This window comes from Thermobia domestica, chromosome 2, assembly GCF_964235325.1.
Source record: "Thermobia domestica chromosome 2, izTheDome1.hap1.1, whole genome shotgun sequence".
NCBI classification, from domain to species: domain Eukaryota; kingdom Metazoa; phylum Arthropoda; class Insecta; order Zygentoma; family Lepismatidae; genus Thermobia; species Thermobia domestica.
Window position 1 is genome coordinate 239,917,924 of NC_137455.1, and position 27,913 is coordinate 239,945,836.

General features: G+C 36.9%; 1 protein-coding gene across 6 annotated transcripts in view; it reads left to right on the forward strand.

The window, feature by feature from the left end:
* LOC145678409 (structural maintenance of chromosomes protein 5-like) overlaps nt 1-23,412 on the forward strand; it is a 1,106,524-nt gene extending 1,083,112 nt beyond the window's left edge. For all 6 annotated transcript variants that reach the window (XM_081748525.1, XM_081748529.1, XM_081748531.1 and 3 more), the window contains one exon: nt 23,131-23,412. In XM_081748525.1, coding sequence (XP_081604651.1) covers nt 23,131-23,283 — 153 coding nt within the window. In that variant the 3' untranslated portion in view covers nt 23,284-23,412. The remainder of the gene's footprint in view (nt 1-23,130) is intronic.
* Nucleotides 23,413-27,913: the final 4,501 nt, after the last annotated feature.

A 27,913-nucleotide genomic window follows, 5' to 3' on the forward strand; every position in this document is an offset into this window, starting at 1 on the left:
AAGAGTACTGATTTCCCTCTAAATAGTTATCAAATAGAATATAGGAAATTTACATAACCAATTTCCGTTGATTATTTTCTACTCCCTTTTTTTTCTTTCTCTCTCTCTCTCTTTGATTGTATCTTTTTAAATCTACTAATGCATTTAAGTTTTATTATATTCTGGAAATTAATTCAAGCGTAATTTTCAAAGTTTGATACTCTGTGAACATAAGCATATGGAAAAATCCTGATTATTATTACTTTCTTTTATTTACATCAGAATTGTGTGCACACAATTTTCCCGGTCTCACTCGATAAGCAATGATTGAATAGAATATTTATTGACAAGTAGAATTATTATTATTATTATTTTGAAACGAACCTAGGATAATCAAACGTTCTTTTCAAAGCTCCCGAGGACAAGTGACTCATTTGGCATTCTCTTGATTGTGATCTCAAAAACAGGGATGTGACTCCACGCTTCACTTGTCGCACATCTTTTCTCTAACTTCCAACGCTACCCCCATTTTTTAAAAGAATTTGTGGAATGGCGAATGGAAACAAAGACCAGAGCTATGTATGCAAGTTTTCCCTCTCCCCTATGTACCGGGATCGACCACCTGATAGAGTTCTCCAGTTTAGCTATAGTGAGTGGGCGAAAAGGTTGTGTGTTCTTGTGTTCTTACCTTTCTAGTTTTGCTTACAATTTTAGAGATGGCAAAAATTTTTCCGTATGATATTTTAACCCTTATCGAACTTGTGGAATGCAGACCTTGCATATGGGATAAGACAACAGACTCTTTTAAGGACAAAATTGAAAAGCAAAAATTATATTTCTACATCAACATATTTATAGACATGCGACAATAATTTTGGACATGAGTGTACCTTTATCGCAACATTGTAGGTAACTCAATTCGTTTAAATTTATAGCCAATGTAATTTTGTATTTTGTAATTTTTTACCAATGTGACTCATATATTCACGAATGTATTAATAGTCTTGATGACTACCGTATGCATATTTTGACAAACTCTCCTCTGAACCGTCATTATTACGCTTCTTCACATTTTCACACATTGTAACACCACTTTATAACTTATACATGCCTTATGCGGGTTTGTTTAATAAGCAAGTTAAATGCTCTTTGTGATCCTAATGAAAAAAAAAAGTATTGGAAATATATTTACAAGCATATTTGTGAACCGTGGCGCAGTCTTACAAATATTGAAAATCACTGTTCCAAGTTCTTTAATGTTCTTTGAAACGCAAGTTCATTTATTTTGATTCACTCATGGTCCAACTGAACCGATGTCACTCGTATAGGACTTCTGAACCATTTCCCGTATGCACAACCAGGCCGGTAGCCAGCCCAAAAATGTAGGGGGGAAGAGGCAGAAGTTAGGGATGGCCCGATCCAACCATATTATAGTTCATCACCATATTATAGGTCATTTGCAACCCTACCGTGAAAATTTTAGGAGGGGCAGCAAAAGTTTAGGGGGGCCGCCCCCCTAGACCCCCGTGGATACGGGCGGATGGGCCTGTGCACAACCTATAAAATTTTCAAAATCAGCCTCAACACTTTTATTTTCACTTCAAACATCAGTAAACAAGGTTCTTCCAAGGACACCTTCAAATTATTAACGTGCTCTGGGGGAGCCGGCACCGTTCTGAAGTTAAAATTCTATTCATTGTTGAAGATGATCTCTCGACTGAAGCGGTACCGATTGGAACAAGCACACGTTTTGTTGCCAGAGCTGACAAATTAGGAAATATAATGGATTTATATTCTTCACAGGAAAGTTTCATTAGAAATCCCTTGAAGAAACTTATTCTTTCAATCGTTTGAAAGTTCTATATTCAAATAGGACTTCTTCGTACAAAACATGAAATAATTGTGAAAAATCGCCTATTCAGGCTCGGATCAAGGCAGAAGTTTGGAGGGTGTTACTCAAAGTTTAGGGGTGACACCCCCTATCGGGGGGGTCTGGCGGAATTCCTGACTGGATAAAACACTTTTTTGTATAATTGTTCGTCAGAGTTAAAGCCCGTCGACGGGAAAAAACGTTCTTTTCCATTGAAAGTGATATTCTAGAAATTATTGCCATAACGTATACCCACTCTTGAATATTTTAAAATCTTTTTAATAATAATAATAATAATAATAATAATAATAATAATAATTAATAATAATAATAATAATAGACTTACCTTATTGCAACTGCCAACATTTCTATGGGTGGAATACAGGGTCTCATTTCTGTATGCTGGCGTTGAATATGGTTTCCAATTCTTTCTATTAAAAAATCAAAAGTTTGTGTGGACATGCGATAGTAATTAAAAAATTTTGCATCGTCTTCGCGTAATTTCTCATATAGTGTATAAAAAGCACCTTCTACATAACGCACAGTCAATAATGGATGAACCCAAAGCTTTCGCGATCTACATTTCCTGTTTCTACGTCGTAAATACAACAAGGCAAGAAGATATCTCTTGTTGATAGCTGGACTCATCTTCTCTCTTTCACGTCCTGTCCAATACTAGTCTCATCGCCGACATTATCGGCCACGTGTGCAAACTATCGCCGACACCGATATTGTCGGGGCTTCCACCGATATTGTCGGCGACGTGTGCAAAGTACGCCGACACCGACACCGATATTATCGGGGCTTCCACCGATATTATCGTTGCCGTGTGCAAACGTCCTAACACTCAAAGATATCTCTTTCTAATTTACTAACAAAGGTTTTTATTTTGGTTAATAAGTTCTTGTTTTGTTCTTAATAAATAAAATAAGAAAGAGATTTATTTGATGAGCATTGGTCTGCAAGTATAATAACAGCCTTAAGACTTGAACTCTGCAACATTCGTAATATTTTATTCTGATGTCTAATAACTCCTATATGACGTTAGTAATATAGCCTACTTCCTATTGAGAAGGTAGGCCTACTAGTAGTCAAAGCCCAGATTTAAATATCTGGAGCATTTTATTGCAAGTTCCTCAAAGCCTACCCACGTTTAACACATTAAACCCTGCAACATTCTTATTATTTTATTCTGATATCTGATATATAGCATTAATAGCTCTATTTTCTACTGAATTAGGTCTATTACTAGTCAAAGTCTATATTTTAATACCTCTTCATACCCATCATACGTTTTTCTAAAGGGGGAGAGCGGTAGCTCAGTGGTAGAGCTTTCACCTCTGGTGCTTGGATCCCGGGTTACATCTCAGTCCCCGCCAAGTAAACCTTGTGGTGGACAACTACCTTGTGCGTGGGTATCCTCGGGGTTCTCCCACTTTCTTCATTCCACCATTTCATTCGTTATTCATCCGTCTTCTTTAGCCTAACCGGCATAATCGTGGGACGTAAAACTTAAAATATTTCATTTCATTTTTTTCTAAAGGAAAATGAAATATTTCTGAGTTGATTTCAGCCATAGTAAAAAAAAAAAAAAAAACAAGGAGAGAGGCTTTCACCAAAATTTCGTTTACCAATATTTCTGTGCTGCAAAATTTCCTGCACCGAGAGTTTCAGCATAGGGGAGGGGGTTGGATTACTTTCTTCAGTAAAAGGAAGTAGTATTCTTTTGTTTGTCCAAATCCGTTTTCAATTTATATTTTAATATTCAAAATCTACTTCATGTTAACATTCAAAATCTGGTTTTCATTTTTGTCATATTTTCTGTTTGTCATTTTTCAGGTGCTTTTTTAAATTTTATTCAGGTTTATTTTCCTTTGCAATTAAATTAGTTAACCTATAAATGTATTTAATTATCATTATTGTATTCTTTATTGCATTAATTATCTTATAATATTATAATATAATTATATTATTAGTGATGAGCTTATGTCCGGAGAGCTTTTGTCCGCTTTTGCATTAACAAAGGTGAGCTTATGCCCGGTGAGCTTATTGCCGGTGAGCTAATGTCTGCGACCCTTTGATATTCTTTCTTACCTTGGTGAACCCGAGCGCGAGCGATCCCAGTGCAAAATGGCCATTTATTATATATATACAAGTATATGAAATATAAATAATATTATACCGTAGATATAACGTATATCTACGTAATATAAATTTCAATCACTTGAATGAGAGTCATATTAACCCTTACTTATTGTTTATTTAGTACATGAAAGAAACTGTGAGTGTGAGGGAGTTGATACAGGGTGGCTGAGGGTGAGGAAGTCGATTGAGGGTGAGGGTGGCTGAGGGCGTGTCTGAGAGAGTCGATTGAGGGTGATGGTGGCTGAGGGTGAGGGTAAGGGAGTCGATTGAGGGCGAGGGTGTCTGAGGGTGAGGGTAAGGGAGTCGATTGAGGGTGAGGGTGTCTGAGGATGAGGGTGAAGGTGTCAATTGAGGGTGAGGGTGAAAGAGTCAACTGAGGGTGAGGGTGACGGTGTCGATTGAGGGTGAGGGTGAAGGAGTCGATTGAGGGTGAGGGTGGCTGAGGGTGAGGGTGACGGTGTCGATTGAGGGTGAGGGTGAGTGAGGGTGGTGTCGACTGAGGGTGAGGGTGGCTGAGGGTGACTGTGAGGGAGCCAACTGAGGGTGAGGGTGAGGGAGTCAATTGAGGGTGAGGGTGAGTGAGGGTTAGCAAAAATGCCCATCTCTGATATATACTGTATATAATGCTAAAAAATTAGGGGATCAGCTGAAATATCACACAAGACCTTAAGATAGTGTATGGATAAGCTTGTGTTTGACTCATATATATCATACAAGAAGGAATGCTTTAAGATACACTAGAAAAATGGTGCACATACTGGTGTTGGGACACGCAAAACCTTGTTCACGTGGCTCATGAAACAAGACGGTTATGTGTACACCTCTCGAACTGCTCATAAACAGGCAAGGCAACAACACTGATTGTTCCTTAATATGTCATATGATCACTTCGAATAGCCAACACAGCCTCGCACCTGCGTGGCATGGATTCAATCAGATTATCGATGAGTTCTTGGGGGATGTTGTGACACTCATCCAGAAGAGCGACTTTCAGCTCTGGAATGGTTGTTGGAGGTACTCGCCTTGCGGCAATTTGTCTGCCAAGCATGTCCCAGACATGCTCAATTGGGGTGAGATCCGGAGAGCATGCTGGCCACTTCATCCGAGTGATACCCTCAGCTTCCAGCATCTTATCCACTAACTTAGCTCTGTGAGGACGAGCACTTTCATAAATGAAAAGGGACGAATCACCAATGGCACCAGCATAAGGGAGAACAAGAGTTTTCAGGATCTTATTCCTATACCTGAGAGCCGTCAAACAGCCATTTCGGATGATGTAGAGATCAGTACGCCTACCAATGCAGATTCCTGCCCACACCATCAGTCCACCACCATGATACTAGGATCTTTCTCGCACAAACATGGGATTGTGTCGTGTTCCACACTCTCTCCAGATGAAAACACGTCGATTATCAGGCTCCACGCTGAATCGAGACTCGTCAGAGAACAAAACATTGCCCCATTCATTGCGTCCCCACCCACTATGTTCCTCCGCCTACGCTCTTCGATCAACACGGTGTTGTGCAGTTAATGGAACATACCATAGGCCTACGTGCCTAGAGGCCATTTTCTCGAAGGCGATTGCGGGCCGTTTGAGTGGATATTGTGCGTCCTGTTGCTGTTCGGAAGGTTCGAGGGAGCAGAGTTGCATTCTGACGCCGGTTTCGACGGGCTCTTAACAAGAGATAACGATCGTTTCTGGCTTTGGTTGCTAGTGGACGGCTCTGTCCTTGTCTTCTTCGAACAGTTACAGTTGTTTGATATCGATTCCACAATCGGCAAATCGCACTTTGTGTCACTCCTATGGCATGTGCCATCTCCCGCTTTGACTGACCAGCTCCCAACCTGCCGACAGCTCGCCATACCAGCGATTCTGGCAAATCACGTTCTTGCGCAATTTCACTACGTGGATTTGTGACGCACTAAACACAATGAGAAAAAAGGTATCCTGGAGCTGGAATGTGTTGGTAGCGCTACACTACAAAATGATCTCTGGTACCGCCACGTCACCGATCACGTGCATAGATGTTTCAAACGGTTCGTTTTCACGCTGTGCCTTCATGCTAGTCGATTTTAATCTGAACTGGACAAGATACAGTGTTGTGACATTATTAATAAGAAGTTTTACATGAGTTTTCATCTGAACCCCTAATTTTTCACCAGTATACCATAGGCCTACGTGCAATATATATATATATATATATATATATATATATATATATACAGTATATATTAGCTGAATATACGCATTCTTCTCATGTGGGCAGTATTTGAAGAGTAAGGGGAAAAAAGAAGGAATGTCACAAAATTGCATTTTCGAGAAAACGGCGTTTTAATATTGAAAACAGCGTAAAAGAATAGGGTTAGTCAAATTTTTTGCCCCTTTTTACATGGATATTTCTACATCTACGCATGCATGGCATATACAGTCAAATAGTACCAAGAGTCACCAACAGATAGGACAAAGCACGCACATGGACATTCCTTGTTTTTTCCCCTTACCCTTCATTTGGAAGTCAACGCCTGTGGAAGTATTACCCTCATTTCGGCGACCGCGAAAACTATGGATCTGACACTAATATCGATTATTTTGGATTACTTTTACATGTCTCGGTATCCCTCCCTTTGCTGACTCCCGGCGAGCATACAATGGTAGCTGAATTTGCAAGTGATCACTAATGAAAGTGTCACTATTGATCTCAGCGATCGCAAAAACTATGGATTTGATACTAATATCGGTCATTTTGGATTATTTTTACATCTCTCGGTATACCCCTCCCCGGCTGATACCCGCCCCGCATACAATGGTAGCTGAATTTGCAAATCATCGCTAGGGGAAGCAGGCACATAGCCAAGGTGGGGTCCTGGGGGTCCGGACCCCCCCCCCCCTTCGAGACCAGAAATGAAAAAAATAGGGAGGGATGAAAGAAAATGAAATGAGGAAAAGAAGGATCAGCGTTAAAAATAAACTACAGGAAGCTTTTGGTTACTCTTTCTTATGAGGAAATTTGTATTACTTGCAATACATGGTTGCGAGGTGAGCGATATATCCTGGATGAGTCAGGGAATTTGAAATTTCTAGAAAAGTTGCGGAATTCTCAGAATTTCTGCTACTAGTCAGGGAGATTTCAAGCTTCCGAAAGCATAGTGCTGTTGTGTAACAGAGTGGACATTTTTTTATCATACTTTTTCGTCATCGCATCCTTGCAATATCGAACATGTTATTTCAAAAACAATTTTCTATTGCTCCTTTAACCTGTCATTTGAAACAGACAGTAGTTGGCGGAATAATAAAAACAAAAATATATGTGGAAAGAAAGTTCTGTTAACATTTGATTCAACAGAGAAAGGAACGCAGATATTGCAAAATTTTTACAAGACATTATTGAGTATGTACTTTTTATAATAGTGAATATGTACTTTTGATAATAGTTGAGGTCATAATGAAAGGAAAATTGTCATATTTGAATAAACAGAGGAAGGATGTAAATATTGTATAATCTTTTTCAATACGTTTTTTTTAAAACTCTAGATTTCTTCATAGTTTATTAAAATACTTACCAATATGTCTTCAGAAACCAATATATGTTGATAGTAAAGTAGTTTAGATTGATCGATCTCCTGGGCCTTTAGAATTTTATTTCACCCCCCCCCCCCCCGTTATGAAATCCTGGCTAAACGAACCAATATATGTTCCAGTAAAATTGTTTAGAATGATCGAGCCCCTGGTGTGATGACCACAGCATTTCATGTCACGGACCCCCGCCCCCCTTCACGAAATCCTGGCTACGTGCCTGGTGGAAGTGTCACCATTGATCTCAGCGACTGCAAAAACTATGAAATTGACACTAATATCGGTCATTTTGGATTACTTTTACATCTCTCGGTATTCCCTTCCCCGGCTGACTCCCGGTCCGCATACAATGGTTGCTGAATTTGCAAGTGATCACTAATGAAAGTGCCACCATTGATCCCAGCGATCGCGAAAACTATGGATTTGACACTAATATCGGTCATTTTGTATTAATTTTACATGTTTCTGTATCCATCCCCCCCCCGCTCACTCCAGGCCCGTCTGCAATGGTAGCTGAATTTGCAAGTGATCACTAATGAAAGTGCCACTATTGATTTCAGCGACTGCGAAAACTATGGAATAGACACTAATATCGGTCATTTTGGATTACTTTTACATGTCTCGGTACCGCCCCCCCCTCTGACTCCCGGCCCACATCCAATTGTAGCTGAGTTTGCAAGTCATCGCTAATGGAAGTGTCACCATTGATCCCAGCAACCTCGAAAACTATCTAATTGACACTAATATCGATCATTTTGGATTATTTTTACATCTCTCGGTATCCCACCCACTGACTCCCGGTCCGCATACAATTGTAGCTGAGTTTGCAAGTCATCGCTAATGGAATTGTCACATTGATTTCAGCGACTGCGAAAACTATGGATTTGACATTAATATAGGTCATTTTGGATTACTTTTACTTTTCTCGGTATCCGCCCCCAACCCGGTGCTCCCCGTCCCGAATAGGGTGAATTTGGAAGTTAATGCGATCAGAGTTTCACCATTGATTTCAGCGTCCGCGAAAACTATGAATTCGACAGTAATGTCGGCAATTTTCTACCACTTTTACATGTCCCTGTAAACGCCCCCTGGTTCGAATTTAAAAAAAAGATTCGTCTTGGCCTAGGGCCTGGACCAAGGTACCCGTGACCAAAATTTGGTAGCTGTCAGCCTAGACTCCAGGCATGTCTTGTAAACGTCCCCCTGAGACCCCCCGGTTCGAAATTTAAAAATACGCTGAGTCTTGATCTGGGGCCTAGGCCAAGGTACCCCTAACCAAAATTTGGTAACTCTCGGTCCACTCGTCTGGTCCCCAGGCGCCACACAGATAGACAGACAGACAAACACACAAACTCTTTATTTTATTTATATTAGATTAGATAGATTCTTGCAAATTATGCCAGATTTTCATATTATTTTTCCGAACTAATTTTAAAGACCCGCTCCTACTTATATATATACAGTATATCTATATTTATATCTATCTATATCTATATATGTATACTACAAAGGCAGGAATTGCCCCCTAAATAATGCTCCTGGAGGACTCCTTTCTCAAAAAATCTGCTTTGTTAACAGCCTGGGGAAACACTTGTAGAAACTTCAGTTTTCGTGACGGACGATTACAGAGACCTGGTGAACCAAAAAAAACTCCTGTAGCGATTGAATTTAAAAAATAGTTATCCTCAGGTTAGTATTCACTGAGAATATTTTTATAAGATTTAAATTTGATGGGTAAATCAGTAGACTTTGAATATATCCGCATCGTATCCACTGAGTTGCGAAATTGTGTACCTCCAGACATTTGCCGAAGTAAATTTTGTTGGGGGCATCTTCAATGTTTGCTATATTAGTCTGGCATTTAATGTGCATGGTTTGGTATATTACGTATACATTTTCGTGAGCCAAGTAGGTTCATTCTTATCAAACACGGAGATTATGAAGGAGCAGATCTACTGTACAAAATATAATAAAAACATCTCTTTTGGATTTATATCATCCCGCAGTCCAACCCCGAGACGAAAACATAAGAGATAGGATTTTTGTTTTTAAACAAGATAATGTGCCAAGCGACGGCTTTACATTGTGAAGATTATATTAGTGAAAATTAAACGAATATAATTTTACAACTTAATATACATATTACTAAATGTTGAGCTCCCCGTTGCTATGTGGTTAGCGTATGCGCCTTTCTCGAACAAGGTTTGATTCATGGTCGGAGCTCATGTGTTTCAAATCCGAGGTTAAACTGTACGTTCACGTCTTGTAGAGCTTAGCTCCTGAAAACGACGCTAAACTATAATCTAATTTAATATTACTAAATATTAGAAAATAATGACTTACCAAGATGACGTCAATTTGGCAGTCATCAAATCCATTTTATACTTTCACTTAATCCAGTGGATATTAATATAACAATTACAAGAGACACGCACATATAAATAATCAGAAACAAGCACATACACACGTACATACACAAATATGAACACTTCAAATCTATTTACATGTGGCGGACTGCGCTGCATCAACCACTGTTACCTTCGTCATCATCATCTCATGTATCTGCATTATTTGACTCATCCAGAGATTTGTTATTTGTACGCATCGTTCATTTTAGCATTTTCGGGAGGGTTCAGGGTTGTTTCTTCATTTAAAGAGTCGGTTCTCTGTATTGGAAAGAGAATCAGGGGAGGAAGGGGAAATTTATATTTTATGAATGGATAACATTTCAAGAAATATATACAAAACATGCAGCTTGCGACGCAGCACTGAAGCATTTCTTTTAGTGGTGTATTACTACCTTAAGTTGTACACCCTCCCCTCTCAAGTTGTAAAGTGAGAAGGGACAGAAACATGCCAGAAAACCTAACACTCAGGGTGCAGTTGACAATAATAAAACTATGGGTAAGTAAACATCTTGTGCAGAGTCACGTTTTGCTTATTTTTGAACATTTCTGTGAATTCAACAATACAACAGCGGAATTACTAACTGGTTTTATTACTCCAACCATCGCTTCAACTAAATAATTCCCAACGGTCAGTGAGACATCTAAATTTTCGTTCTTTTTCTGTTCTCCAGAGGAAAGAATGAAATAATGCTAGATTTTGTCAATATGCTAAAGTCAAGATGCTAGATACTAAATGGGAGTGAATTATTTTAGATCTAGCACCAAGATGCTAGATACGGCTTCACTGGCGGGCTTTGACATCTACAGAAGTTTCTGCCAAAGCATACAAAGAAACTATAGCACAATAGTTTCGATAACATCTGTGTGGTCCTTCGGTAGGCTACACATTCGGTAAGAAGCTCAATCCTAATTGTAAACTTGGTAGGAGGAAAGGGTTCGTGCCCAAAACAAGACTCGTAGCCGGCTTGTATAGATAATTGAATTCAAATTTTCAAGTATCCATTTACTGAATGCCCATATTGTGTATGCATGCATTTGCATGCATTATTTAATAAGTAAATAAATTACACGCCAATTATTTATGTCAGTGATATACGGTATTTATTGGTAAAATGAACCTCTCCAAACAATGAAGAATAATCTTAGACTGGAGAAATGGTTATCCTTCGTTTTCATTATCATTTGGTCATGAAACAAAGCCTGGCAGGTATACAACCCCGATATACAACTATGTGTTGTTGGAATATATAACTCGTATGGTATGATGCTTCACTTTTTCAAAAATTTCAGTACTTCTAATGTACCCCTAAAAATGTAATAAAGAACTAATGGCCATGTTTTTTTTAATATTCAATTAGAACTGGACAATTTACACAAAATTTGGAATCGACAAATGAAAACGCCACGTTTCTAGCACTTGTGGGTCCGAGATCTCACTGTTGAAAGGATTGGAAACAAACATATAAACTTTTCTGTGAGGAGAAACATATACGCGTAAATCTAGTATTTTAATATATAGATAATAATTGGAATAGTTTTATTTTCGAGTGCTATTTTTTAATATTCGCAGTATTGAAATTTTTGAACTTACATTTTTCACGTGTTTAAAAAAAAGAGATATCATTACTACTAAAATTAATCTAATACAAACATTTTTATTTTTTCAGTTTTTCCATTTTTTCCGGAAAGAAATCGAAAAATACGATTTTTTTAAAACAGGTTCAAAATTTCGTGAAATTTGACAACACTAGTTCAGACACACTTGTACTTTGCTCAGCATTAAACTCTGATCTTAGTTCCGACACAGTTCGCTGCGTGTCCTGTTTTATCAGTCTGCCCAGCCTACGACGTCCGATGTCTGTAATGAGGTGGGGGCGCCCAACCCCTTGACATTTGGACGTCTTTTCCCCTTGGTTTCGCCACTTGTTGAAGACAGTCACCACAGCACTCCTCAAACACCTAACAAGTCCTGCAGTTTCCGAAATTCTCGTGCCGAGTGTTTCTGAGTGAGTACTTTCTTCAAAATAACATTAAAAATTATAGAAAATTTTCGAGACATTCGAGTCGAGTCGAGATTTTTGCCAGCTGTCTCGACTCGAAAATTCGAGTCGAGAAATATGTTTGTCTCGACTCGTCTCGAATTTTACAAAGTGTGTCTCGACTCGAATTCGAGTCGAGTCAAGATTCGAGACATGTCTCGACTCGTGCACATCCCTATTAACGTGGAATCCGAACCACATGAACTCCCGCCGGGAATGGAAGACCAACTGAGTACGTATCAAGTAATGACCATTTTCATGAATACATGTATCATATAGAAAGCACTGATTAGCATATAGCACGGGAAAAGTATTAAATTTTAAACAGGAAAGTAAAAATTTACATATTGTTTTTTTCTTCTGTAAAACAGATAATTATTTAGCTTTAGTGGATGAACGTTAAAAAAAGTAATGGAACGAATTAATTTCTTTATACGACAAACAGCTCTCGTTTCTAAAGGGAGCAGAAACATAGCAAGTAAACATAAATCGAAACCTCTGCTGAGCTAATATTCACAGAACAGTGTGTTAACATTTTGATTTTGTCTTATGCCTAGAGGCGTTTACAAGGTCAGTACAATAATGTCTGCTAACGTGTAAAAATTTCCTGAAGGAAAGTGGAACAAAGTTGTGCAGTGCTCAGGTGCTCACTTTAAATCAAACAACATATATCGAAATAAGGAGTTGATTCTGGCTATTAGCAAATAATAAATACTTTTTTTATGAGCTGTTTGAGCAACCAACTGCATATTGATAGGAATAGAAGCTACTGTTAGAAATAGAAGAGATTTAAATGTTTCAGCAAAGTAAAAATATGCTTCCTAGCAAATGAATCCCGACTATGAACAATTATGACCGCAGCGAGATTCGTACACGGAGTCCATGACTTCGTTAGTAGTCCATGACTTCACCGTCTGAGCAGCGACTATTTGCTTGCTTTTGCTGGTATATCAATGCATTTCGGGCACAACTTTGGAACATGGACATTGAAGTGAAATAATTAGAATGATGGGATTGACAGTTTGAACTGTCCACTATTGCAAACCTAGTTAGGATTACAACATTACCCAAACTCTATTTTATACGCAACCATTATTATACATTTCATTTTCATAAACTTGCTCTTATGATAACAATACCGATTTCCTAATTAAATTCAATGTATAGATAATTGTTTAGTTGAGTCGAATTTGAGTTAACGTCCTTTTCAGCAGCGAGGCTATGAGACGGGACCTACTGATTAACATAGAATCCGAACCACATGAACTCCCGCTGGAATCGAACCAGGGCCTCCCACACCAAAGGTATAGATAATTTTATCTTATATAGCAGCTAATATCGACTTTGTGGTGGACAAACACCGTGCTCGTGGGTTTTCTCGGGGTTCTCCCGTTTCCTCACACTTTCTTCATTCCACCATTTCATTCATTTCTCATCATCACTGTCTCCTTTAGACTAACCGGCATAAGCGTGGTAGGTAAAACTAAAGATTTCATTTTATGTTTCTTGCTGTAAAGTATAAAATAACTAAATATTTGATGTAAGTAAATGAGAAACCTAAGATATTGCAGATTACTGAAATTGCGATTTAATTCAATTTTAAGCATTATACATCTGTATGATTTTTCAAGTTGGTTTATATAGATGCAGATTATGAATTATACCAATTTTTTCAATGAAATTAAATTAAATCTTTTAAGTTAGATGTCCCATGCATATGTCAGCTAGGCAAAGGAGACGGTGATGATGAGGAATGAATGAAAATTGTGGAACGAAGAAAGTGAGAAGAAACGGGAACCCTGATAAAAACCCCCACACACACGGTGTTTCTCCACCACAAATCTCACTTTGTGCAAGCTGGGATCGAACCAAGGACCCCATGCACCAGAGGTGAAAGCTCTACCACTAATCCACCGCGGCCCTATGAAAAATACAACCATATTTATTCTGCTCCCTCCTCTCTCTCTCTCTCTCTCTCTCTCTCTATCTTTATATATATATATATATATATATATATATATATATATATATATATATATATATATATATATATATATATATATATATATACCAGGAGGATGAATAATTTTCATTTTGGACGTATGTTTTCAAGTTGATATTTAAGTCAGAACTATGTTCTTAATGACTTGAGTTGATTTGGAGTTTAACGTCCCTTTCAACAGCAGGACTATATGATACGTGGACGTATTGATTAACGTAAAAACCGAACCACGTGAACTCCCGCCGGGTGGTGGTGATAATGATTTGGACGCAGCTTTCATTTATGCTACACAAACTTCGGAAGACAGTGCCTCATATTTAGTAATGTTTTGATGTCAGCAATCATAGGCTAAAGTGTGGACGTCTACTGCTATTTGAAAACATAACACTTTGTACCAGGTTGGCAACATAATCAACCCAATAAGCTGAAATATTGATTAGTTTCATTCTCTATGTTCGTATAAAAGTATTTGAACAGGCATAATTCCACTTGCTTGTATTATTCCTGTAATATTGAACATTTCCATTTACTTTCCCATAGTGAGCCAATGTAGGGACTCGACATATTCCATATTCCTGTCGTTTGGCAATCAATTTGACTATAAACAAGCTACTGTTTTCAGCGAACAGAAAATACTCTTTATTTAGGCGAGTCAGAGTAAGTAACGCTTTAAATGAATGGTTAGCGTTGTGATTTGTCAATTTCCAGACCCGGGTTCGATTCCCCCCGCTCTCTTTAGTCTTTTCAAAATGTTTCATTTACAAGGCTGAGCACCAGTTGGATGCTGCTAAGCAAAGATAATCTTCAGTGGAGAAATTCAGTGATGTAATCCTGAAAATAAAGGAAAAAATGAATGGAGAAAACGAATTACAGAGTTAATTCTGTTAATGGTTCTATATTTGATATTATCCGTTAATTTCGTGCATTTTAAAATTGTTGTTAATTGACACTATATTCTCCCCTTTTCTCCTTGTGTCTCAATGTGTAAATTTTCACAAATATTATACAAATTAGGAACCTTCAGTTATATTTGCAACCTAAGGGGAAATACGCTTATTATGATAAGTTCTCCAACTCGTTTGAGAGTTATCGAATTTTGCATTTTTAATATTTACAATTAAATTACTGCGTACCAATATTTAGCATTTTCAAAAGTCACTTAACGAATAATGAAATCGGACAAGTTCTTCTTTTGAAATAGTATTACGTATCAATCAGTGGGTCCAGAACCAAGGAGCTCAGGCCCTGTTAGACCCCCAAAATTTTCATTGGAGGCTGTTTTCCCTGAATGATCGATTCATATTTTAATTGCTTTGCATGTAGTACTATTGTTAATAGTTTCAAAACTCAGCGCAAGTCTTTGTGTTTACTTAAAATATCGTACTGCATACACTGCATAATCTATCCGTATTATTATTTGATGAGCATATATGTATAGTCATTTGAAGTAAGTTAACTTGTTTATAATCCCTCACTTGAGTTAATTATAAGATTATTTAAGTCCCCTGTCTGTTATCTACTTATCGGTGCCTCTGGGGTCCCTATATTTTTTCTGGTATTGTGCTGTTTACTGTGAGTACAAGTATCCAAAGACTCCCTTTCCTGATTTCGTCAGCCAGCGTTTCTCTTCACTCCTGCACAAAAACACACTTTACGATTTGTTCTTTTAACAGTTGGGGGCAACAGTTCATGCTGCTGTTCTAGCTACTCTACCAGACGTAATTAAGAGCCTGTATCATAGAGCCGTTCAAAGACTCTCGAAATACCCCTGAACGTTATACAGTACCGCAAAACATCGTGGGGAAAAAAGCTATTTGGGCCAATTCTAATTCCTCCCCTGGTAAGATTCCGTAATAAGAATAGACTTAGCGGCGCCGCCCCAGATGGGGACATACTTCGTAGTTTGTTGACATTTGTCAGACCTAAACGTCTACGGAAAATAAAGATACGAGCATGGCGAGAAGTTCCTGTGAGTACAAGAAAGGAACTGATGTCGTCCCCCGTTATGAAAGGAACTGATAATACCATTCCCAAAACACACTTTTGTTCAGTTTTCCCTACTCGAAAAGCCCTGTAAATAGAAAGTCTTACAGCAAAACAGAACTGAAATAAGCTATTCTTGTTCTCTATATTAATATGATCACCTTTTGTTTCAAAGCGAAAGGTTTATTCACACACAAAGCATACACGGTTACACAATACAAAGCATATTCACTCTGGTATCAAAATCTACTTCCCTTTGACATTTTACTATTTAAAAAAAAAAAAAAAAAAAAAAATCTTAAATTTGTCAAATTCACACACTGTACATAGTATAAAGTTTATACTAATAAACCTACCATGTTTTCTTTATGGGAATACGGGACACTTTAGATCCCCTTCCCCCCAAACTCTCCAACACAATCCAATAAACTGTACCTCTGGTTATGTATAACAGTATAATAGGCCGCGGTGGTTCAGTGGTATAGCGTTCACTTCTGGTGCATGGAGTCCTTGGTTCGATCCCAGCTCACTTCAAGTGATCTTTGTAGTGGAAAAACACCGTGTGCGTGGGTTTCTCGTGGTTCTCCCGTTTCCTCCCACTTTCTTCATTCCACCATTTCATTCATTTCTCATCATCACCGTCTCCTTTAGCCTAGCCGACATTTATTTTTTCAACGGGTCTAGGAAAATTCGGTGTAGGAAAATTCGGTGTAAGAAAACTCGGAGTACAGAAAATTCGGGGTACGGAAAACTCGGTGTGGGGAAATTTTGGTGTACGGTAGATTCGGTGTAATACATATTGAATATTACCACTTACAACAATTTACGACATTTCATATTGTGAAAACGAAAACCATATAATGTAACGAATAAAATGTTATTACCTATTTCAAGAAAAGCAAATTTATTTTTCTGCCTTGAGTCCAATACCTCTTGCATGTCTTTTGCTGGATATTACTATAAACTACTTTTCATCACACAATGAAGCTGACATTTTTGTCAGAAATAAAACAATTACAAGTTCAGAGAATAGTTATAGGAACAACTAAAAACACCTTTCCTATATAGTACATCATAGAACATATACAAGGTGATTCTTTTAAAACTCATGGATTTCATTTGGGTCTAGAATTTCTAACTGAAGTCCGATTTTCATGCGGTTTATGGCAAATGATCAAGGAACGTTGGAAGATTTATGGAACTATGCTTACTGGTTTAAATTCATTTGGGGTAATATCGGCCACGCCTTTAGAAAAGCAGCAAATATTCGCCACTGTACCGAATTGGAATTAGGTGAGGTGCGGTGTGGAGATTTGAGTTTTTTAGTTAGATGGCAACCTCGCGACGGCCAATAAGAAACAGGAAACTGGGCCGTTGTATTGAGAATTATGCTGTGCTACTGTACCAATATGATCAGGACACAGTTGCAATAATGTACTCTTTGGAACAAAGTGATTTTATCGTTAAAAAGATTTTGGAGACCGGGATCTGTTGTTGCTACGCAAAGGGTAGTTACACGCAACTTTGCCTTACGTTCTGTCCCAAACAGGAATATAATATGGTCGCTAGTGAATAAATTGCAGGAAACGGGATCGCTTCGGAGTAAGGCAGGGAAGCATCGGACCTCGCTGGCGGATGTTGTGGAAGATGTCAGTTACCGACTCTTTTAAGTCACCCAAGAAATCCCTCTGTCATTTGTAGCGAGAAACCGGCTATTCAACATGTGATTTATGTGTGTTACCACTAACACTTAATTTTGGGAGGCGTGGTGGCTCAATGGTAGAGCGTTCACCTCCGATGCTTGGGGTCCCTGGTTCGATCCCAGATCGCGCCGTGTGGACTTTGTGGTGGACACACACCGTGCTCTTGGGTTTTCTCGGGGTTCTCACGTTTCCTCCCACTTTCTTCATTCCATCATTTCACTCAATTCTCATCATCACCGACTCCTTTAGCCTAACCGGCATATCCGTGGGACGTAAAACTTAAAGATTTCATTTCATTTAACTAACACTTAATTTGTATTCTTCAATTTCGCTTCAAATATCCAATATTTCATTCGAACTGTAACGTACAATGGCGAATATTTGCTGTTTTTCTTACGGCCTGCTCGATATTACCCCGGATGAATTTAAACCAGTAAACATAATCCCATAAATCTCCCATCCTTCCTTGATGATTTGCAATAAACCGCAAGTAAACCGGACTTCAGTTAGAAATTCTAGAGCCAAATGAATCCGTAAGTTTTGAACATCTGCATATACATATGTAAGATGCAAAAAATATATTGATCAAGAAAGTCTTAGTGGAAAGGGCAATATAAAGCAGGATGGTTTTATCAGATAACAGTTGTACAAATAGTTGAATTCTCCTCCAATCAGACACTTTAGTTTGTTTGCCTTAAGTTAAGGTAAACAAGTACTGCAACCCTATTGACTCCTTATTGACTTCTCCTTCAATCAGGCGTAGATACTTTAGTTGAGGCCTTTATTTTTACACCTTTGAGCAACATAAATAATCTATGTCGTTTTTGAAGCATTTAGATTTAAATATTTATTTATAAAATAGATATAAAATCGTCAGAACATTTTAAAAAAAACTACAATTTTCAACTTTACCCTTCTAGTAACCTACATTTTTTTTTTTTTTTTTTTGGAAGTAGAAAATTCTAGGAAACATCTTCCAAAACAGCATAAAAACTTAAGTTTTAAATAAAATTTCGATTCGTATCGATGGTCGCTTCGCTGTCACAAGAACGGACATTAAAAAAAAAGTTCTCGTCATGTAAGGGCCATGAAATGTTAAAATCCGTCGAAATCTAGAATTCAAATTATTTCACGATCACAATTTTTCAAAATTTGGTATAGTAGACAGTAAAAGTACGTTCTACACAAAGTTTGAACTTAAAACTAATACGCTCATTTATCCTCAAAGTTGAGTTTTTAATAAATCCTACGGTCTACCAACGAATCTTTCTTTACACCGAACATTCCCCACACCGAGTTTTCCGTACACCGAAGTAGTAGAAAATGGATCGATCTGGATCAGACCTGGATCAGTTTTAGCCAACTCACAAGCCACTGGGAAAATGACCACCATGCACCGTGAGCCCACGGTCTTTTACGACCTCCATTTTAGGGGTGAATTCGTTCCCTTTTATGACCTCCATTTTAGGGGGTGACCTCGTTCTCTTTTACGACCTCCATTTTAGGGGGTGAACTCATTCCCTTTTATGAGCATATTTTCCAACCCCTATGAACAAACAGCAGAACATCAGACTACGTAACATAACGAACATACAGCAGAACAGATAACAGATAAGAATATGAAACATAGAAGGGGTGTATTCATTCTCTTTTATGAGCATATTTTTCAACTCCTATTTTAACATAGCAGATAGCACAGCTAATAAAAGAACATGGTTTATTTCAGAAATTACACTGAGACTACGTAACACACAACATCCTCCATTTTCAACCCCTACGAACACATAACACTACGTAACATACAGCAGAGCAGATAACAGATAAGAATATGAAACATAGAAGGGGTGTGTACCCTTATTTTAACATAGCAGAAAGTACACTGAGACTATGAACAGATAATACTTAACATAGCAAGGGTGTATTCATTCTCCAACCCTTACGAACACACAGAAGATCAGATAATACGTAACATTTCAAGGGTGTACTCGTTCCCTTTTCCAACCCCTATTTTAACATAGCACATAGCACAGCTAATAAAAGAGCATGGCTTATTTTAACATAGCAGGCCTCCATTTTTAGGGGTGAACTCGTTCTCTTTTATGAGCATATTTTTGAACCCCTATTTTAACATAACAGAAATGACATAAGAATACGTAACATAGCAGGGTGAACTCGTTCCCTTTTCCAACCCTTATTTTAACATAGCAGAGAATACACTGAGACTATGAACACACAGCACAACAGATAATACATAGCTACGGAGGGAGGGTGTACTCGTTTTAATGTAACATAGCAGTGGGCCTATTTTTCCACCCTTATTTGAGCATAGTCCATTTTTAGGGTGAACTCGTTTCCAACCCCTATTTCAACATGACAGAGACTACGAAACATGGCAGAGGTGAACACACAGCAAATACATAAGACTTGTTCCACCCTTATTTAGAGTATGGTATATTTTCCAACCCTTATTTTAACATAACAGAGAATACACTGAGACTATGAACACACAGCACAACAGATAATACATAGCTACGGAGGGAGGGTGTACTCGTTCTCATTTTTTCAACCCTTATTTGAACATAACAGATAATACATTCGAACCCTATAGCAAAGATTCTTTTAAGGAGTGAACTTGTTTTAACCTATATTTGAACATAGCAGAGATGATTATTTAAAGAATGCGAAACTTCCGTGTTTTGTTATCAATTACATAATAACTTCCGCCATATGTAGATAATTCTCATTACGTTATTTATCCGGATTTGAAAAAACATTGACCTACTTTTCTCTTTAACAGACAATAACTTGTCATTCAACGATAGGAATCCCTGAACGTAATGTAATCAATCACAAAGGTAAAAAAAAGGGGAATTCCCGAGGATGACTCATACTATTGCGCAACATGACGTAATACTGTCAGACAGGTATAAAAGACTGACCGACATGTTTTTTTGTAATCACTTCATGTTTACCGTGTGAAGCGTAAAGTTCAGATATTTTTTGTGTGTGTGCGTTTATATTATTAGTGTGGTTTATTAATAGTGTGGTTTTGTTTTCTTTTGTAAGTAAGACATTTTATAATAATACTATTAATATTATATTATAAAAACTCAGTTCAAAATTATTATAGTAACTTTGAGGAGTTAGTTTAAAAAAAAATGGCAACAAAAAAGGTTAAATCAAATACTATTAATTCTGATACTCTATTTAATAATAATTTTAAAAAAATTATTTTAAAATGTGATACTGAATTAAATGAGGATAGTGGATGTTTTTTAAAGAATAAAAGAAAAGACTGTTTAGATATATTACAACAAGAACAAACTAAGACATCGTTTAAAGTAAATTTTTCTTTGGGTACAACTTTTGTAAAACCAGTAGATTTAGAAACATGTAGATTCTTTGTAAATAGTGGTAACGAAATTATTTTGCCGAGTACAGATTTGAATTCTATAATTGAAAAACTATTTAATAAAATTTTAGTTGAACAAGAAAATAGGGCAATTAAGAAATCAGGGTGGTCTTTATGTTCTGAACCAAACCATCACTTAGAAATTAAAATCAGTAAATATGATCCGCTTTCCGCTTCTTCTTTTATAAAATTACCTCAATGGATTTTATCCAAAAAGAAATGTGTTTTAAATATTCAAAATAATGATAATAGATGTTTTATGTACTGCATTCTAGCTGCGTTGCATCCAGTAAAAGAACATCCAAATCGTGTGAATAATTACATACAATATAGTAATACTTTATTACCATTATTTGAAAAAACCAATATACAATTTCCAGTCGAAATAGCACACATAAGCAAATTTGAACATATGTATAATTCCGTATTTCCTAAGGAACAAATTTCCATTAATATATATGGCATTAACTATGAACATGAAACTATTTTCCCGTTACATATAAGCGAAAACACAGCTGTAGGTAAACATATTGGTTTACTGTATTGTGAAGAAAATTGCAACAGTCATTATTGTCTTATAAAAAATATCAATGCGTTATTGAAGAGCCATAAAGAGAAAACTTATGTAAAATTGCCTCAATGGATTTTATCCACAAAATGTGTTTTAAATATTCAAAATAACGATAATAGAAGTTTTATGTATAGTATTCTAGCTGCTTTATATCCAGTAAAAGAAAATACAAATCGTGTGAATAATTACATACAATATATATATATATATAAGGGCGGATCCAAGGGGGGCTATAGCCCCCTTCCCTTGACCCTCAGGTATACACTGAATAAAATGGACTTCAATCCTGTTTTACACTGGATAAAGCGGCAAACTATGGCTTAGCCCCTCCCTTGATCATATCCTGGATCCGCCACTGTATATATATATATATATATATATATATATATATATATATATATATATATATATAACTCAGTCATATTGAAATCTGAGGGGGACATTCTCCCTTGCCCCGGCTCCTCCCTATATCACGCTCGAGTTTGAAACATCAAAACTTCTTTAAACCTGATTTAGTTCCATCTCAACATTTTCCTCCACCATAGGACTGGTACCGAACGATTGACATTTGTTTTGTCCTTTGGTTTATTGCCTTTGAGCCACTCACCCTCCTGCAGAGTTATCCACCCCCTCCTGCTTCCTGTGTGCTTCCAAGGTCTTCACGAAAAGGCAAGGTTCCTCTGTTCTTCACGGGGTGAGGAGAGTGGGGAAGCTTGACCATACCAGAGGGGGAGATGGATTTCACTTTGCTGATCACAGACGGAAAACGAATGACATAATAATTTTGAATAAAGTACTTCGCTCCTTTCGTGTTTATGAATATACGAATTAAATAATTATGTTTCTTGTGCTTGAACTTTACACATGAAGACTACTTCTGTGGTGGTCTTGATCAAAATTCATGAATTTACTTCTATTTTCACGTTTGTAATGTTCGAAAAATTGACAACTTTAGGATAATAATAATAGCAGAAATAAACAATAAATTAGCAAAATGTATCAAGACCACCCTTCATTCAACCTTCAACTTGCTCTCCTCAAATTTTGATGAAGATTGGTTGTGTGAATTGGCTTCAAGGATGAAAGGAGATAACCTCTATTTCGCATTTTACAGAGAGGGGTGATACAGACTCTTAATCTTGGAGCAGACGTTAGTTGGGTTGCCTATCTCGCGGACTTTGTACATCAAGAATTTCTGTGGCCCACTGTACATTCGTGACGACGTGAACAATATTATGTGGACACTACTGAACTCCATTTATACAATGTATTTCCTTATCCATTAGTTTGCCATGTTACTCTGAAAATTCCTCTTACGAGCCTATTAGTGGGACTGAGAGGATTTATGTGTCTATACGTTGTAGTAACTGTATCGTATAAGAATAACGATTATGCTACAGAATTCAAACGAATAATTTCTTTTTCTTTCTGTCTGTTTTTTCAGTTACTACCTGATCTGAACTATACCAAATCAATGGTTATGTTGTGTGTGTTCAATGGAACAGGAATACAGGTAAATCACTGGGACACTTACGAATTTATCGAAAGACAGATTACTGATGGTGATTCTGAAATCGATGAATGTGGGAATTATTGAAGTATCATGATCGTAATATTTTACTAATGGCAGTACTTTTATTGTTTCGAATTGTGAACTTGATATTGTAAATGCGTTCTTTTATTGTAAGTTGTACACTATCTAGAAATAAATACATTAACAGCCTAATGTTATTTGTCATTGTAAAAGTTAATATAGTGATTGAAAAGAGCATCATCACTTCATATTCACCTCACCATGAGTCCAAGTGATAATTCTTAAGTTTCATTGGTGCAATTACGTTTTAAGAATTGAGTAGATCATTGTTGAAAGAAGATACGTAACAAAACCAATATTTCGATATGTGCTTTATGCATCTTCAATAGAAGTGTGTATACTCTTATACAATTGTAGTAACCATTGAAAAGTTTGCACACGTTCTCTTTAATGAATGACTTCAAATTAAGAGTATTTGTCCTGGTCTAATTTGCCTGAAGTAATTTATTTATGCATACGGCTAAGTGTTGATCTAGACCTACATAAATTTGAAAAAAACTACTCTTTTCTTACGTGGCCACACCTAGTTCCCTTGTGTCCGCATAAATGAAACGTTCGTTCCTGTATTATAACGTAGTAAAGAGATAAATACAATCTATTGATTCTCAATTTTCCCTCTAAATCTTCGAAGAGCGTTTACGATATACTTATAATACGGAGTAGATGCTAACATGTTAACAGGACTTTGTACTAACAAAGCGATAAGAAAGTTTACACTAATGCTAATACGAAGAACTCCTACGCTGTTTTTATTTTTATTTATTTTATTTTATTTATTTATTTATTTATTTATTTTTTACTGATACGTTTTCTTCCGTATGTTATATTTGGTCTAGGAATTAATTCGTGCGGTTTTTAATAAAAATTGAAGCTTTATTTCAAAAACAAAGTAAATGAATACGTTAACAAAAATATTGTCCATCGCTAGCCACTACTTTCTCCCATCTTTCAGGCAATTTACGGATTCCGTGTCGAAAGAATTCCTCATCTTTTGACGCAATCTAATCAAAGATCCATTTTTCGATATTTTCTGAAGAAGTGAACCGCTGTCCAATCAAATCGTTATTCATGCAATCGATCAAGTAGTAGTCAGACGGAGCAGTGTCTGGTGAATATCGCGGGTGGAGTAACACTTTCCATCCGACATTTTCCAAATAGGTTTTGACCGGTTTTGCGACATGTGGTCGAGCGTTATCATCTTGATAAATAAGTTTATTATGCCTGTTATTCCATTCTGGTCGTTTTCAGGCCAGAGCTTGCTCCAAACGCATTAATTGTTGTCGATAGCGGTGTCCATTAATAGTTTCACCAAGTTTCAGAAGTTCATAGTACACCACACGTTTCAAATCCCACCATATATACAGCATAACCTTTGCACAATGAATATCTCGTTTCGGTTGTGAAGGACCTGGTTCACCTTGCTTCACCCAGGCCTTTTTTCGTTTAGGATTCTCGTAATGAATCCACTTCTCATCACCAGTTACAATTCGATGCAAAAATCCCTTCCTTTTCTGTCTTTGAAGCAGCAATTCGCAAACGGTTTTTCTTCTTTCAACGTCTTTCTTTTCAATTCATGTGAAACCCAATAAGACATCTTTTGAATCATTCCTATGGCTTTGAGACGTTTGGAAACTGTTGTTTGCTCAACTCCAAATGCTTCTGCAAGTTCGTCCTGCGTTTGACACGAATCCTGATCAAGCAATGCTCTCAATTCTTCATCTTCAAATTCTTTTGGCTGTCCAAATTGCTTTTGGTCTTCCAAGCTGAAATCACCACCTTTAAACCGTGCAAACCACTTCTGACACGTTCGCTCAGCTAGAGCATGGTCACCAAACACTTCCACTAAAATATGATGACTTGCGGTAGCACTTTTCTTCATGTTAAAGCAATGAAGAATAACTCCCCGCAAAAACACTTTATCAGGCACAAAATGCGCCATTTTCAGTTGAAGAAAAAATGTTGTTGTTTCCGCTTCAAGCAACTGACATATACTAAACAAGATGCTCAATGACAGTAGTTTTCAACGCATGTTTGGATCAACGAAACTATGGGACAATAAGCTAGTTACGCCATCTTTTGTAAAACCGCACGAATTAATTCCTAGACCAAATAGATTATATAGCTCATAAACATTTTGATTGTCTTAATATCAAGTCCAATATCTACAGTACACATTACTTAGTTTTTATAATTTGGGAACTTCCCTTGATACTAACTTTGTACGAAGATTACACTTGAAGTGTTCATACTGTTCAACAGTATGTACTCATGTATGGTCTGAGAAATTTTCTTAAAAGTACACCGTACAACTTCTTTGTGCGGTCCTCGTCTGTAGCAAGGTTTTTATAATCAACAATTAAGTTTTCTTTTCCAAAATTGTGGTCGAATAACCATATCATCAATAATTAATTGTCTTATTGACTGCTAATAATTTAGACTTACCTAATTCTAGTACTCAGTGCGATATGAAATCCACATAATTTTCTTTGGGACGGGTCTCCACAACGTTTAATAGATCTGCTGGGGATAGTAAGCAATAGTACGTCACGAACATAGTCATAAGTGAACGAGGATTTTTTTTTTTTTTTTTTAGCACTGGATGTAATACCGAATACTAAGCTCACTCGACATATGTTTAATTTGACCGAATGCTTGTAAGTATACTATAAGAAAAAAAATGCTTTAATATCACCTTTCTGTACTGCAGATTCTAGTGCTCGATACTTAAACTTTCAATATTTAATAGTTATAAGTTCGTTACACTTTATCTTTGTTCTTTTACCGTGGTTCTTAATATTTTTACTCTACTTGTTACCGTACGAGTAACGCGTTTGGAAGAAGGATTTCGTTTAGATTTAAGTACAAGGGTCGCTAATGTTTATTCACGCTTGCAACCCATTGATTACATATGCAAGGCTACCAGATTTTTATACTAAAAAACCGGGCCACCCTACGAAAATTTACAGTATATTCATAGTTAGGTAGTTGCTTTATGCCAAAATATCAGAATTAATTATGTAATAGATAATGTCAATAGAAGTGAGCGACAGAGAATAGGTTATTCCTATTAAGTATTGATGGCTAATGAAAGCGGGATTTTTCAAATATAGCACGAGTGATATTAACTTGTCTTTTAGCTAAAAACGGCCACATTTGGAATTTTGAACAATTTTGGAAAGGGGACGACAGATTCCAAAACTGTCCTGGCTAAACCGAAACCTCTGGGAGCGATATATATATATACTTTTTAATCATATACGTTGCCAGTGAAGCTCCAACGAAGTTATAGAATTCTTCAAAATTTAATGCTGTTGGCTAGGCTATATATGATAATATAGATAAATATGGCTTCTTCCCAAATCTTGACTCTCCCCCTCGAAAGCGAAAGATTGGATTAAAACACTACCTATGAATATGTGGCTCATTAGAATTTTGAGTTACGCTATTACTAACTTGATTTGGATATTAATGGCAGTAGTGTGGTTCAGGTTTTCTCTCTCTCTCTCTCTCTCTCTCTCTCGTGTGTATGTGTGTAACATTTCTTTTCAAAGGTCTTCCAGGGAACTTAGTTTTTCTCTTGCATGTAACTAATATCATTATTAAACATGATAAAACAGTTTCTAATTTTTAGTAGTTTCCCTTTACAATCGGTCCTATCATCTTGTCAAAAATGCCTACCACAAACTACACTATGATCATTGATCAGACGGTTGCCGATGTTTAATATGACCACGATCTTGTCACGTAATAGTTTGAATCATTCGTTCTTTATCTATATCATAAAAGAGTTCATGAAACGAAACTTTCGTGTCACGTAATAGTTTGAATCATTCGTTCTTTATATATATCATAAAAGAGTTCATGAAACGAAACTTTCCTGTCTTTTCTCATGGTTCTTCTACAGCAAGGAACATAAGAATAGGCCATTTTCTGTAATATACAAGAAGTGATAGCACCTGTCAAAGCCAATAAAAAATACGTCAGTTGCAGAACATAACTTTCTAGTTATAGCCGTATACTAGCGCCCGGCAGAAATCGGAACTGCTAGTGGGGCGGACACGTTCAGACATGAAATGAACAGGTCTTTCTTATGCATGTAGGTCCGGGTGTTCATACATCTAGGACTGTTGCAGTCCCGTACCTTGAATACTAATACAGGGGTGATGTGTGTATATTTGGGTGGAGATAAGTTGAGTTTACCTTACATTAATACTTTAGTCATACTGTCCACTAAAGCAAGCGATCCTCTCTCTCACTGATTTCGTACTATAGCAGTAAGTCTCTAATCCCCAACGAACAAACACGATATTCTATAAAAATCTGAATGTGTTTAATAAATATTCAAAATATTATGTTATATAAAATTGTGAAGTGACCCCTTACAACTGCAAGGAATTGAGGGAAGTTCTCAGAAGAAAATAGACAACCATTCGATAAAGTTCTACTTTTTACGAAAGTTTCATACAATTTTTATTTAAATCTTTAGAAAGTGTGAGTGAGTTCTGGTATTTGATTGACTTGAACTGCAGGAGTGGGGATTATGTGAAAACATAAATCAACACACAAATCATATTGTGTTAAAATCCAATATTATTTACGGACGTTACCATGTTTTTCTTTAACCTGAGGAAAG